At 37.6% G+C, this 15,312-nt stretch overlaps 1 protein-coding gene across 1 annotated transcript; it reads right to left on the bottom strand.

Annotated features, from left to right (window-relative positions):
* Positions 1–7,216: 7,216 nt before the first annotated feature.
* LOC137716133 (uncharacterized) lies at positions 7,217–9,975 on the bottom strand. The gene is made up of 5 exons (XM_068455534.2): positions 9,624–9,975; positions 8,754–9,518; positions 8,479–8,674; positions 7,851–8,379; positions 7,217–7,492 (listed from the first exon to the last, which is right to left on the bottom strand). Exons 2-5 carry the CDS (start codon positions 9,198–9,200, stop codon positions 7,387–7,389), a joined length of 1,278 nt encoding a protein of 425 aa, XP_068311635.2. The 5' UTR covers positions 9,201–9,518; positions 9,624–9,975; the 3' UTR covers positions 7,217–7,386.
* Between the last annotated feature and the right edge of the window lie 5,337 nt (positions 9,976–15,312).

Raw genomic sequence — 15,312 nt, 5'->3', positions numbered from 1 at the left:
TTACGAATATATATTATTATCGTCATCTATGAACTCGTTTGGATGTTTTTTTTAAAAAGCTGAAAGTGCTTTTAGATAAAGTATTTTTGGGTTCCAACAGCACTTTAAGTGCTTTCTTCAAGAAGCACAAGTTATGTACTTCTTCAAGGAAACATTTTTAAATGTTTTTTTCATGATTTACTTGTATTTTTACTGAGGATTGGTTTCAAAAATATTTTCACCAAAAACGCTTTCAATTATTTTAAAAGCACATTCAAACAAGCTCTATAAAATCTAACATAAAGCATTTTCCAGCTAAACAGAGACAGTTACATCTGGACCCAAAAACTAAGTTTGAAAAAATTTAGCTTAAACTGTAAAAGCACATGTGGTTAAGTGTGAGAAACTTTGAAGGGGAAAACTTTGGATAAAGGAGAGTTTCAAACGCGATTAAGATTTAAATTAAGCAAAGAATCACAGCTATTTGCAAGTTCACCAAATTAGTTTGTCCCAAGCTTAATCCCACAAGTAACCCAATATTTCAAGGACAAGCTACCAACAACAAAATTTTATTTGCGACTGAGTTAACTAAAGTTGGTGGATTCCTTTCACAAAGTAAAACATTTTTCTCAATCAGTTGGACGTTGGTTTAGGATAATTTTGCAGCGTAACAGTCACACCATTGCATAGTACTGGATAATGTATTATAATGTTGACACGATGTTAAATTGTTAAGTGACACAGAGTTCCTAGAGAGTTACATTTTTGAGAGTCGCCTTAGCATTTGGTCTCAAGCAATTGGACGTTGGTTTAGGAGAATTGTACGTCGTAACAATCACAACAATGCATAGTACTGGATAATATATTATAATGTTGACACGAGAATTAATGTGAAATTGTGAAGTAACAGAGAGTTCATGAAGAGTTACACTTTTGAGAGAGTCGCCTTAACATTTCTCAAATGAATAACAAAAAAATTTGTTTTGATTAGGTCTAACATCTTCTCTCGACAAAGGCGAAGAAGACTCTCTCAAAGTTAGGCTCTTCATGAATTCTTTGTCAACTCATAGTTTAACATTATTTTTCATATCAACATTATAAAATATTATACCATAGATATAAAGTATCAAAAAATTCATGAAAATTTTCATTTTTGAAAGAGTCTTCTTACTATTTTCTCTCTTCCAAATTGTACAATTTTAAGGGTCCCTTACATATAAGCCCATGCAATACTTATTTCCTTGACAAATACCCGTCTCATTTTAAACATCCAAATAAAACCCAAATTTGAAGTAGATTGCCATGTAAACAAATAAATACCTATTATTATCAAACTATTTACAATTGTGCCACAACACTCTAATTATGTTAATGAATTTAATTATCCACCATAATTGTGGGAAATAAGTGCCTTATTATTATAAAATTATCTACTTTATACTTCTCTTACCATCATATGTTTCATTTCTTTTATTTGTTTGACAATCATTGTAGCTAAATTATTTTCCATGTATGTATTAGGCACATTTTGTTAAAATTATATATATGCTTGCAAATAATTTATCTATATTTTTACGTAAAATAATATGTAATTAATTAATTTTGAATCAATTGGCTAAAACCATTTATTTATTTTGTAGGTAAATTATTTTTCATGTGATAATACATATGTACTAGCCATATTTTGTTATTATTGTATAGAGTGTGCAATCAATCGACATGTAAATTATTTTGCATGTAGGTAAATTCTTTTATATATATATATATATATATATATATATATATATATATTGCAAAATATTGGTATTTAATTAATTTTGAATAAAATAATATTTATTTATTTTGTAGGTAAATTGTTTTGCATGTATCATTACATAATTTACTAGGAACTTATATTGTTATTATATATGTGCAAAATAATTTACCTATTTTATATTTAAAATATTGATAATTTTGAATAAAATAACTTTTTTTATATTTGTAGGATATACTAATTTACTTGTTAGCATCATGTGAAAACAACTCTATAAGGAACATTGGTATCTTGTAAATTTTTGTTATTGAATGCATAGGAATCATGACATTTAAATTTTTTTCCAAATCCCCATAAAGTATTTGAAGATATTTAATTGAATGAAATAATGTAAAATAAATGTAGATAATAAGTGAGAGACCCAAAAATAAAAATTTAGACATATAAAAATTTAGACATCCAAAAATAAAAATTTTGCAAAGTCAAACTTAATTATGGATATTGCTTAGTTGGAGCCTAATCATTGGGTTTTTATTAGAAAAGTTTACCATGATGGGTTATGGTTAAAGTGTGACAACCCGTTCCAAATTTTACGTTTTTATTTTATTTTAAAAGCGCGAATTTACTAAATTGCCCTAGAGGCAAAGGATTTGACTTATGTTGACCATCGTCTAGAGGGACGTATGACTTATTCTTTTAACATATTCTCATAATACTCGTGAATGTGAACGCATAGGTAAAAGCCGTTTGCGAGTCCGGATTATAAAGGTATAGTTACAGACGTTTGAAATTGGTTATTTAAAAGTAGTTAAATTATTTGAACTCCCACCTTGTGGGAAGACTAACCAATCAGCCTTTAAACAAGAAATTAAGGGACCAATCAGAAAAAGAAAGGGAGGACCAATTAGAAATTGAGGAGAAGAGAGATAGAAGCTGGCAGCTTCCCCAAAACCAAATCCAAAACGACATGCACGACCACCCATTTTCCGAGGCCTATTCCGGCCAACTCTGGTGGAGTTTTTCGATGCCACCATCACCATCTTGAAGCTCTCATTCCCCTCTACAAAACCCACCCAAGAACCACCTTGATTAACCATGGTATGGGGCGATTTGAGGTCACGAAAGTTGACGAAAATCAATGGTGCTCCGGCCATCCTTTTCGATTTTCCGGCAAATCGGCAAAGCGATGGCCGATGCCACCACTTGGGCTTTGTAGCCTAACATCCCAGGAGCAAAACCCAACCAACCTTGACCCCGTTGGACCACCGTAGACGACAAATCGACGTCGGGAAGTTTTAGGCACCCGCCGGCTTTGTGGGAAAAATTGACCATCTTCCGTCCACTTTTGGACTTCGTGGCAGGTATGAAAGTTGCTCCACTCACTGAGATCTTCATTTCTGTGAAGTTTGAGAATTTTTGGAAATAGTTGGATTTTCTGGCGAGTCGGGACGGCCGACCGCCACCCGCGGCGGTGCGTGGCCAGTGGGCCGCCAATGCTATTTTTAGGCTATGTCGAATGTCTTGTATTCAGTTTTGTTATTTGAATGACGTAGGTTGATCATTGGAACCTAAATTTGTTACGATACGTTACTTGATAAAAATGTGAATCGACGATCCGACCGTTGGATCGTCACCAAAATTGGATACATTATAATACGTAATATTTAAAGATCATAGGAATTTATGGATTGGGAATCCGACTTACGGATCTTCCTGAATTGGATTTGTAAGTTAGTAAAATAAATGTTCACGGCCACTTGTTTTAGGCAAGTGGCGGAGATCCGACCGTTGGATCGTAATGAAAATTTAATATGTTATTGTAGAAACATATTGTGGATCGTTGGGAGTTGCGGATTGGAAATCTGATATAAGAGTTCTGAGATGTGATTTGATAATTGGTCACAGGGACCAATCATTCAGGACGCCTCGATGTGTGCGCTAGAGAATCATAGCGTGGACTCCAGGTGAGTGGATATTTTCCTTTTTATCGTACATATTGTTGAGAGTTCTATCGACACTTTTAAATTGATTAGGTATATTACCTTCGTATAATTATTGTGAATGCTTGAAGTACCTATATGAACTACGAATGACTTGATCCCTGTTTAGGGTACGTAGGCAGTCTAACGAGACGTTAGATGCATCCATAATATATTTGAGACAAAAGCCTTATTTGGGAAATTGAGTAATGCGAAGGAAATTTGGTAAAGACAAGTTTTAGTTTTGTGAATTAGTTGGTTAATTAGTGTTAATTGGGTTGATATGGATAATTATCCCTGAAAATAAGTAGTTAGGGAGTAGGGCGTTATTGATTGTACATTTCACACCGTATTGTTTATAATTGAAAATGCTACAACATGGTTGAGTATTAGATTGCATCATGGTATATCCATATGTATATTACTTGCATATAATTATTGGGAATGCTTTCAAGTGCAAAGGTAGACGCAGGACACCCAGGTAAGCTTCAGGTGAGTACATGTTGATGTTAGTGATGGTAGTAAGTACGATTGTGTTGAGATATAGTATAGCTCATAAACCTGCACCCCGGTGTTAGTACTCCCGCCCGTGGCCAGGGCACAGTCCTTTATGTGATGTTCACCTCTCGCACTTTAGGTGGTTCCGACTCGTAGGTGACCCGCGATTATTCGTCCAGTCTTCACGTGATCGTAGCACTTGAGCGTATTTATTTACACCCAGTCCTGTCGTACAGACCACTTTAGGTGGTTCCGACTCGTGTGCAGGTATACTTATTGAGCTATTGGCTAGCCAGGATTGATGAGATATGGATAAGTCGTACAGGTCACTATAGGTGACTCCGACTTATATGCTAGCCAGGATTGATGAGATATGGATAAGTCGTACAGGTCACTATAGATGACTCCGACTTATATGCTAGCCATGATTGATGAGATATGAATAAGTTGTACATGTCATTTTAGATGACTCTGACTGATGTATCACTTTGTATTGATTAAATTCATTTGGCATACTTATTAATGTATGATAGAGTTGATGGCAACCCGTGGTTTTGATCATTTCTGAGCATGGTTTGGATATATGTATATATGTTGTACTGTCCTATAGAAAACGATAAGGGGATTACGGTGAGGGGTTATTACTGTTAGAAAGGTAATAGTTTTGGGAAACTTGGTTTTACAGCTTACTCACACTTTTTGTTTTGTACCCCTTCAGGTTTTAACTGCTGAGTTCGTATCGACGAGGATATATATAGCTAATCTTAGTTTTGGTGGCTACTTTTAAGGGTATGATTCTTACCCACACTACGGTACCTTATTTATGCTCTGACATCGCGTGTGAAATGGGTTCGCTATCACTCGTAGCGCAACTTAGACACTTTTAGATTCAAATTTATTCACTTTTTATACACTATCACATTTTATGGCTTCGTCACCTTCCAGGTGTCGGCCAACACAGCTCGATTCAGGGTCCAAGTGGACTTTCTGGGTCAGGGTGTGTCATAAAGAAAATTGAATACCAAAGGGTGTACTCATATTTTTAGTAATTTTAATTGTCCCTACCTGAATTTCCCTATTTAAAATGTTTATATGATAATAAAAGCGAAATGGATAGAAGGAGCTTTCAAGATTTAAATAACGGTACTAAATTTTGTAAAATTAAACAGACGCAATGATTGCTACGTGACTTAAGACAAAATACCCAAAAAATAAATTTAAATAACGCAATTCCAGATAAAGGTTATGGACCCGGCGGTTCAGTACGAGGCTCCTTAAAACGACAGGGAAATTTTGGTGCAAGTTAGCAGACTTCATGGAGTGAAGGTGCAATCTGCGCGGTGGGTGGAGGATTATAAATTTACAAGATTAGGGTTTTAATGTGTTTAGACCATCTCCAACCTTGGTTTATAACCTATTTTTCCCCTTCTATTCACCCTCCCCCCCAAAAAAAAATTCCACCCCAACCCAAGCTTAAAATTGGATCTAAAACCTAAAACCTAAAACCTAACCAGATTTGCCCCAGGATTAGTGGAGCTAGCCCACCATATACGTATATTTTATTTAGTATTATATTTATAAATTCATTGAATCCAACAGTTAAGATCTAATTTGATCAAAGTCAACGGTAAAAACAAAAATTTAATGGTCCAAATTTAAATCTAAAGGCTAAAGTAATTAAAAACAAATCTTTTATGTGTTTCATATTTTTTCATAATGTTTAACGAGTTTCATGGTGTAACATCCCACATCGTCCAGGAGAGTGGATCATGTAAGCCTTATATGTATATTCCTATCCTTACCTAGCACGAGGCCTTTTGGGAGCTCACTGGCTTCGAGTTCCATCGGAACTCCGAAGTTAAGCGAGTAGCACGCGAGAGCACTCCCATGAGTGGTAACCCACTGAGAAGTTCTCGTGTGAGTTCCTAAAAACAAAACCATGTGGGCGTGGTCGGGGCCCAAAGCGGACAATATCGTGCTATGGTGGAGTCGCGCCCAGGTTGTGGTGGGGGCTCGGGCCAAAATGTGAAAATTTGGTATCAGAGCCGAACTTTGGCTATGGTGTACCGACGAGGACGTCGGGCCCCTAAGGGGGGTGAATTGTAACATCCCACATCGTCCAGGGGAGTGGATCATGTAAGCGTTATATGTATATTTCTATCCCTACCTAGCACGAGGCCTTTTGGGAGCTCACTGGCTTCGGGTTCCATTGGAACTCTGAAGTTAAGCGAGTAGCGCGCGAGAGCACTCCCATGATGGATGACCCATTGGGAAGTTGTCGTGTGAGTTCCCATAAACAAAACCGTGAGGGCGTGATCGGGGCCCAAAGCGAACAATTTGCCGACTATTTGGCACCACCGACTATTTGGTTTTATTGCCGTGTTGACATTTGCCGAGTTTTTCATTAGCGTATGTTTTAAGATGTGAAAATTTATGTTTCAATTTTATACTATCTCATGATGTTATGAATAAACATCTCTTTCTAAACTGAAAAATGTCACTTGAGTCAATACGTCGAATGGTACACAACTATTAGACGTTCCGGTTCAATAGTATATATTGTTCATGCTTCAAACATGTCTTACTGACTCGAGAGTGTATATACGAGCCTTCCCATTCCTTTATATGGCCTATTTATCGTTCATTTATTTTGTTCCGAATCTAGCTAAGATTTTCGATGATCAGAGATGATATAAAACCGGTTATATGACAAAATCTCTTGTCGACTTTCCATGAGCGAGGGAGATAAAACTCATTGATGCCGCAACCGTGTCAATTACTGACAGGCCAGAGCTTGCCCCACACTTTTAAATGAAACTTCCGGTTTCATATCCACCATCAGTACCAGATTGTTAAAGCACATTTCCATCTCTACCAATTCATGAAATTCAACGGCAAAAATTGGGAATATAAGTAAACATATGCCACATTATTGAACCACACTAGATTCTGAAATTTAAAAGAAAAAATTGCTCACCAAAACAATGAAAATAGAGAAAAAGATGGCTTATTCCGAACGCAATGAAAATTGGATTCATGTAACGAAAGTTACAGACAAGCAGAAATTTCAAGTTACAACAGAAATTAAAACTTATTAACTGAAACACGAACATATTACTCTAACCAACTTATTGAAAATCACACAAGCCCAAGAGATCGTCGCAATTCTCGTCAAAATCACACAAGCCCAAGAGATCGTCGCAATTCTCGAGACAGCGCGAGTATATACCAAGTTTTCTTCAGTCTTTCGTCATCGAATTTTGTTGCCCATCTTCTCCTTCTCCTTTAAAAACAAGAAAAAAGACAATAAACAATTGAGTTTCGGCAAAGAGTTTTGAAATAATAATATCATTAAGCCACTGAAAAATATAAACCATAAAATATTTACCTTTTTCTCTTTTCCTTATTTTCGCAGACTAAAATATTAAAATTTCCTAGATAATAGAAAAGCAAAGGGCAAAATAATTTAGTAAAAATATTATTTTTATTGCTATTAGTAAATCCGACCCTTACATCAAAAACGTGGAAGGGATCAAACGGTTGTTATGCTCTACCATTAGAGGGTCATATACGATATTTCACTTAACCTAACAGTCAAAAGTAAAAGTACAAGAAAAATCCAAAAATTATCAAAATTTTACTGCTCATCTTCCATGACGGAAGCCAAACCAGTCACGATCTTTACTCCGGTCACCGACGATCTCTTGGGCTTCAGCTCCGGCGGCTTCCATTCCTTCACTACCACCGCATTTTCCTCCTCACCAGAACTTGCCGACATCTCAAACACCGACTCGCAGCCCAACTCATCATCCTCCCGCGAGTTCTCGCCCTGACTCTGTCCCAACTCGCCAGCCACCGGAGCCTGAGTCGAATCGGAAGGCGCCGGCGTAGCTCGACTGTGAGGAGACAGCCACTTGGCCTTGATGTATTCCGCTTTCCTCCACGGCGGAACGTGCATCCCCTTCTTTTTCAAGCTTTGCTTAGCCGCCTCCGACACCACCGCGATGATCCGCCACAGCCGGTCGGGTTTCCCGACGAAGATGTACGGAAGCGTCTGGAGAATCGCCTTGTAGCTCTTCGACGGCCGTGCGATCTCGAATTCCGATCTGAAATCGACGTCGATCAGCAGTCTCTCTCCTTTGACGATCACGTCAACGTAATCATATTCTCCTGCAAAAAAATTCAGTAAATTTTAGTCCTGATAAATTCCAACAATTCCAAGACGGCGTCGTATGGATCGATATATTTGGAAGGCGGAAAGAGAAGTACCGGCGGGATAGGAAGGAGCTTTTTCCCAACGAGATTTGCAAACCGACGCGTCGTATCCGAGAGCTAACAGGCTATCAGAAACGACGGTTCTGCAGGTGTCGTCTTTCCGCTTGCAGCAGGCCTTGTTTTTCTCAACGATCTTCGCCGCGTCGGCTAGCAAGTTCCTCTCGCTCACGCTCTGGCACGAAACCAAACCCTGTGGATAAACATTTTCGTATCAAAACGAAGTCGTTTTTTGGCTGTTGAAACTCCGGAGAATCAAATACTTTATTTACCTTCAGAAGCTCGCATGCTTCGGCAGAGGATGCCACGTTGGAGTCGCCAAAACCGCCAAACAGCTCCGATTCGTCTTCCGAACTGTCGTTGCCGTTGAAGCAGTTGCAGCGGTTCCGGCTGCACCGCGCCACAGCCGATGATTGCTTCTCGGTGCTGTCCTCGATGAAATTCTGGACCATCTTCGTCAAGCACATCGAACTCGGCTCGAACTCGGCCGATCCTCCGCTGCCGCCTCCGACGACGCCGTCCTTGTTGAAATGCGGCTCCTCGCTTCCGACGCCGGCCTTCTCTGCCGCTGCAGAGTTTTTCAGTACGTTCGTAAACGGCCGCTCGAAGAGCCGCTTGAGCCGCGACTTCGCCACCACCGGCTTGACCGGCTCGAACCGAGTCAGGTCTTCAGGACTCGTGCGAAAATCGATCGGTTGGATTTTCATTGAAAAAGGCATGACCGGCGTGATCAAGTTCACGAGAAAAAAGAAATCAGAACCTCCGATCGTCTTCACATAGTCCCTCCATTTCCACAAGGTTAAAGCTTCCTCTCAAGCTTAATCAAAAAAAATTAAGCCTAATTCTCTACCTAATATACTAATCAATTTTCTCTCCGCAATCAAGTTCAAAATCCGAGAACAAAGAGTTAAAATTTTACATTTAAAAAAAAAACCGAAATTACAAAATTCAAACCCCGAAAGCAAAAGGCAGAGGGTTCTAATGCCGATACATCGATCAAACACCTTCACTGACAACTCCACAGCATCTTCTCGCAACTGAGATCGACGAAGCAGAAATCAAGAAAAAAAATTGGAAAAAAATAATCCGGATAAAGCTAAATTCGAGGCTCCTGAGCTAGATGAAAAACAAGTAGCAAGTACCTTTTAATATCCAATATTATATAGTTTCTTCTGCCTCCAATTTGCCAAACAGAGTATGGAATAACTTCAAAACTCTGCCAGGTAAAAGTCGCTTTTGCGTAGGATTTTCTCTGGAAATGCGGTTAGGGTTCCCGAGATAAGCGAAGGCACGAGAACGTCATGATGCTGCTGCTGGTATCCTCAATTCCGAGACCATCGGCCGCCGGAAACTCCATTTTCCGGCACTACCTGTTCCCGTTCGCCGGCGAGAAACCTAGAAATTTCTAGAGAGAGAGAGAGAGAGAGAGAGAGAGAGAGAGAGGTGAAAACGAAATGAGAGCTGCTTCCTCTGTTTATGGTTTTTTGTTGTTACGGAGGCAAAAGAGCAGAAGGTGTGACCTATAAAAAGAGCAGCTGCTGACTGAGACTTCGGTCCTCCACGTGGATATCCTTCGTGGCAAAGTATTCAATCCGTCGAGGGTGGGTACGTGTCGTAAGCGCGAACTGGGCTCGTTAAGCTGTCGCCGTTTGGTGCTGACACGTACTGGTTTTGTGGCTACGTGGCGACATGGTTCCGCATTTTATGTCGAAAACACCCTCGGTATTTGCTAATATTACTGGTGTGCGGTGCTTGTTTTGGAGGCTCTCGTGATACGGGCGCTCTCAATCCCAAAACCGCCTCCACGTTCGAGAGATTTTTCAATATGATCGAAATACAAAGTGGTACACAATATATTATTATATAAATAGTAAAATATGTATATTGAAATGTTAATAATTTAAAAAATATAATTTTTCATTATTTATATAAAAACACGTAATATATCATTCGTATTCCGATCACAATAAAAAATTTCTGCTTACGTTGGTGGCGTGGTCCGAGTTCCAAAAACAATCCGTTTTCTGGTTTTTTTTTTTTTTTTCTTAACTTGTTTTGACTGAAAAGTCCTCCTCCGGGTGGAGATAAGAGTTTGATTGGAACGGATTTTCGGGCCGCGTAGCTGGATATGCATTAGGGTAGATTCGTCAGTTTAGTCCATCAAACTTCCAGGTTGAAATTGGGGTGGTTGGCGCGCCTTGTATGACAGAAAGGCCCTTTTGTAAACCTGAATTAACGTGGTCCATCTTAGGAGTATTTTCTGGATGTACCCCTATAGTAATGGTAAAATAGTTTTTGGACCCTCAAAAAAAAATTATTCAGTATTCAACTAAGAAGGAATTTCTAATTGTACTATACGTTTTACACATTTTTGCATAACTTACATACAACATTATAGTATTACAAATAGACCCGAAGCTAACTTCGGGATGGGAGACACGTGCGTTGTGCCCATGTGACCAAGGTGTTGCTTAACAAAACAGTGATCGTATAGCGAATTAGTGATGCTTGTGTCTCCCTTCGATATTTGCGAAAATGAAATCCATAAAACAATTGTTCCCTCATACTACCCTATTTTTCGAAAAAAAATTTCCTCCAACTTTGTTTTTTTCAATATTGTATACAAGGTAAAGGTTATATTCTTGTTTTCAACTACTTTTTGGTTTTAGATATGCTCTTTCATCTTAAAAAAAATACGTTGCTTCCGAAATTAGTGGTCTGTAAATTGTAACTGAAGCATCATAATTTGGTTGATGATCTATAATTTTGATTAAACATCAAATTATAGACCAATGTTCTTCCACCTAAGATTTACATATACTTTAAATTTATAAATGGTAAAATTTTTGAAAAGATTGGGCAACCAACCAAAGTGATGGTGAAAGCTATAGAGAAAATTGAAAAGAAAAAAAAAAAAAAAAAAAAAGCTAAAATTTGGGGTCCAAAAAACAAAGTTGGAGGATGTGGGGTCCATATTCGATGACCGTTGAGTACTTGGTGATACTCTCACTTGGGAAAGCAGGGAATTTTCCTTTTAATTTATACAAAGCCGTTTGTGTAGGGTCGTTAGCAAGCGGATCCTTTTCCTAAAGATCCTAGAGATCTCGTGATAGTGATCGTATATCGTACAGTTAATTTTTGTTAAATACTATTTATATTTAATTTTAAATTTTAAATTTTAAAATGATTTCTGATTGCACGATATACTATAAACGATCACGATCACGAAATCTCTAAGAAAATAATGCTCGCTGGATCCTTTTTCGTTAGCAAGGCATGCGGCATTAGGTACGTTATGTCTTTTCTGTAATCTTTCGACACGTGTGCAGTAAGTGGTGGTGATAGCCGTTGGATTAATTTGGCTGACTGCCAAATCACCAACTACCCCCCTTACAGAATTTGAATCCTCCCAATTACCGTTGAGAGAAATCGGGTTCGGATCTATGGATCCAGATTCCAGAGCCCGTTAGTACTGGTAGGCCCATAAGTTTTCATGTCGACAAAAGTGGGTTGAAGAGGAAAGAGGTAGGTATTCAGGTAAAATGGACCCACAAAAACACTGCTGAAATGACATATATGTCCCACCAAATTACGTACAATATCAGTCTGTAGTGGCCCTAGTGGGTAGGACTTAAATATTTACATTTATCACAAACTCTCAAGAAAGAGAGATAATGCCACCTGATGTGACCATTTGATGAGTACAAGTCCCTTGTGTTTTATCCACACAAAAACATAGAATGCTTCTGCAAGATTTTAGAAACCGTCGGATAAGATTGGGGTTTAAGAATATATTAGATTTTGTAAAATAATATTTGTAATTCGTGTATAAAAATAGATTAGTAACTCATTATATTCTGAATTCATAACCCTCATTTCTAATCTTGTTCATCTTATATTTGACACAACAAACAACGAACTCGATTCAAATCCTTTTTAATTGGTGGCACCTATCCCAATCAGCACATCAATCAGGCTCTGAGGGTTTTTTTCTTAGGGCTTTTAGTACGTGTACTTCGAGGACTAGCGATTCCGCGATGTCGTCGGGTGTACTTTGAGGATCCACATGAACGTGGAAAGCATATGTCGAATCCAATGTGCTATGCTAGCGGCGATCGAGTGTGCATGGGTGGTATCATCTCGCCTCTTTGAAAAGCATGGAGAATTTACTGTCCATTACGCGTGGGAGCAACCTTTGAATAGTGTTTGGAATTTTTAGTCAATTGAATGTTCTGATATTATCTATCGAGTGTGGGCTTGTGATAACATCTTGATTCGTTACAAGTATCTCATCCACACAGACTCGAATGACCAATTACCATACATTGTCAAATTGTTAACATGATGACGATATTCGAAAATTTGTTTATTTTATATAGTTGGGGAACTAATATGAACGGTGGAACTTCTTTATTGAAATTGTTGTTACTTGTGGGTTTGAATAAGGTATAAAGTATAGATAATGTTTGTTATTGATTTGGTAGATGAGATTTTTTTTATTATTTTGCTAATGTTTTGCTTTGAGGAGGGTGCATCCAAATGGAATCTTAATTAAATTCATAAATCATTTTAGGTTTACTTTTAGCTACATCTTCTGAATGTCGATTTTGATTTCGTTTTGTCTTTAGTAACTCAAAAGTCGTTATTTTATTCTTTAAAACTCAAAATTCGCTTTACTTTATCATGTTTCTCTTTTTTGTCATATAGTCAGAAAAAAAATACGATATGTTAATGTAAATGGGAGTTTTGGTCAACTTTAATGTAAAGAAATGCGATACCTTAAGGAGAAGTCAAGCATTCCTAATTTTCGTTCCCTATCGAATCATCATAATTTGTAGGTTTGTACTATAACAACAATTTCCATCGTATTTAATTATAGTTATGACGTGAAGAAAAGGTTAGCGCTTTTTTATTTATTTGAACAAATTATATTATCTACCCTAAAGAGGTGAGGAGTGAACTAAGTCTCACAATCAATTAGCAATAATGTGATTCAGTTGCGCCTTTGATGAAAATCGAACCTGAAACCTCTCACTTACAAGTGAAGAGGAGAATACCACTAGATCGTAGTACTAAGTGACAAATGATTAGTGACTTACTAATTTATGATGTGTATCTATATGGGATTTCACACTTCAACTCGATCCAAAATTTTAAGGAAATACTAGTTCTTCAAGCAAGGTCATATTGGATCCCTAATTAGGGTTAACAACAATGTAAAAATATGGAAGTTAAAATTGACTTGCTAAACTGCTACTTAGTACTACGGTCTATTAGTATTCCTCTTCACTTGTAAGTGCGAAGTCTTAGATTCGATTATCGCCAAAGGCGAATTTGAACCACATTATTACTAGACTATTGTGAGGTTTAGCCCACTCCCCCACTCTCTTAGTATAGATAAGATCGTTTGTTCAAAATTGATGAATAAACTTTTAGGCACATTGGTCGAAAATGTTTATTCGCTTACGTATATTCAAGAGAATGGATGAAAAGAATTGAAGTCTTGTCGTTAACGCAGGAGATGTGACTGAATTTATGTATGAGATAAGAAGTCAGATGAGAAAGGCAGACCAGACTAAACACTTTGAATCCGGATAGATAACACATTACCCATAATGTCATAGTGTGGCCAATATGAACGATAAAGGATACTATTATGCTTGTAATTTTCCTCCATTAGGTGATTGCTTGAAAGCATTGGACCTGCATCAAGGGAAAGGGTGAGTGGATTATCCATAACTAATGGTAGGCATGACAAAGCTTATGCTTCTCCTTGAAGTAAGGTTTTGCCCTAATTGTTATTAACTTGTTGCTTAATTAGGATAAGGGATGGAACAAAGGTGATGTTTTTCTTTGATTTGTGCGTGCATGACCTTTTTCAGATATTACAACTATTATAATAATTATTTTCCTTTTATGTACACGACCTAATTGTTTGCTTTTCCGACATGGGTTTTTAATTTGAGGAAAACTAATGAAAATGGTTTAAAATTTTTAAGTTTTAACGATAAGGACAAAATAAAAGGTAAAGTGAATAGTACCAGGATTGACTTTTTAGTGTTAAAATGTTGTTTTTTGTTAAAGTGAACAGTAACGAGAGCTTTTCGTTAAAGTTCCCTTTAATTTAAGGTAATTTAGTCAAAGATCAACAAAAACTTTACTATTTAGTCATATATCAATGACATATTTTTATTATGGACTTAATCAATGATATATTTTTGTTAATTAGGAATAGGTCAATGATAAATGCTACATGGGCTTTAATCATAGTTTACCCTTCTCTCCTTCTCTCTCATTTTTTTTCAAAAAAATTGTGATTACATGCTGCCCGACCCTTCTCCTCCACCACACAACTACTTGCTAACCAGATTTGCGAAATATGCAATCAAGCCGTCACATGCGCTCCGTTTTCCCTCGCCAGGACACCACGTCGATCTCTCTTAGCCTTCTCCCACTCCTAATCTAGCAACTTGTTCTTGGTGGGACTATCCGACGACGCCACACCACCGCCACCACCTGCAAGAGCAAAAAGACCCGAAATCAGACCCAAAAAGCTATGATTTCAATACATACACCTCGTTGCTGCCATCTTTCACCAGCAAGGTCTTCTCGTTGAGCCCAAAACAGGTAAAGTTGTGATGAGCATCTACGGGGGATGAATTTGGGGTTGAATTTTATAAGTTTTGATGTTTTCTTCTTTTGGGTTTGAAATCTTTTTGCGTTTTGATTAATTTGATGGGTTATATCTCCTTTTGTTCTATGATATGAAATTTATATTTTATTAAAGAAGTAATTTTATGGGTCAAGAGAGACTCCGTGAAATGTGGAAAT

The sequence above is a fragment of the Pyrus communis genome, chromosome 3 (assembly GCF_041283825.1).
Source record: "Pyrus communis isolate YQ-2024b chromosome 3, ASM4128382v1, whole genome shotgun sequence".
Taxonomy (NCBI): Eukaryota; Viridiplantae; Streptophyta; class Magnoliopsida; order Rosales; family Rosaceae; genus Pyrus; species Pyrus communis.
This window is presented reverse-complemented; position numbering and strand designations above follow the sequence as displayed.

Excerpts from the sequence above, each read along its gene's own strand:
- LOC137716133 (XM_068455534.2), bottom strand. The coding sequence starts at position 9,200 with ATGCCTTTTTCAATGAAAATCCAACCGATCGATTTTCGCACGAGTCCT. Across the intron at positions 8,675-8,753 it reads AAGCATGCGAGCTTCTGAAG|GGTTTGGTTTCGTGCCAGAG; the intron begins GTAAATAAAGTA and ends GTTTATCCACAG. Across the intron at positions 8,380-8,478 it reads AGCTCCTTCCTATCCCGCCG|GAGAATATGATTACGTTGAC; the intron begins GTACTTCTCTTT and ends ATTTTTTTGCAG.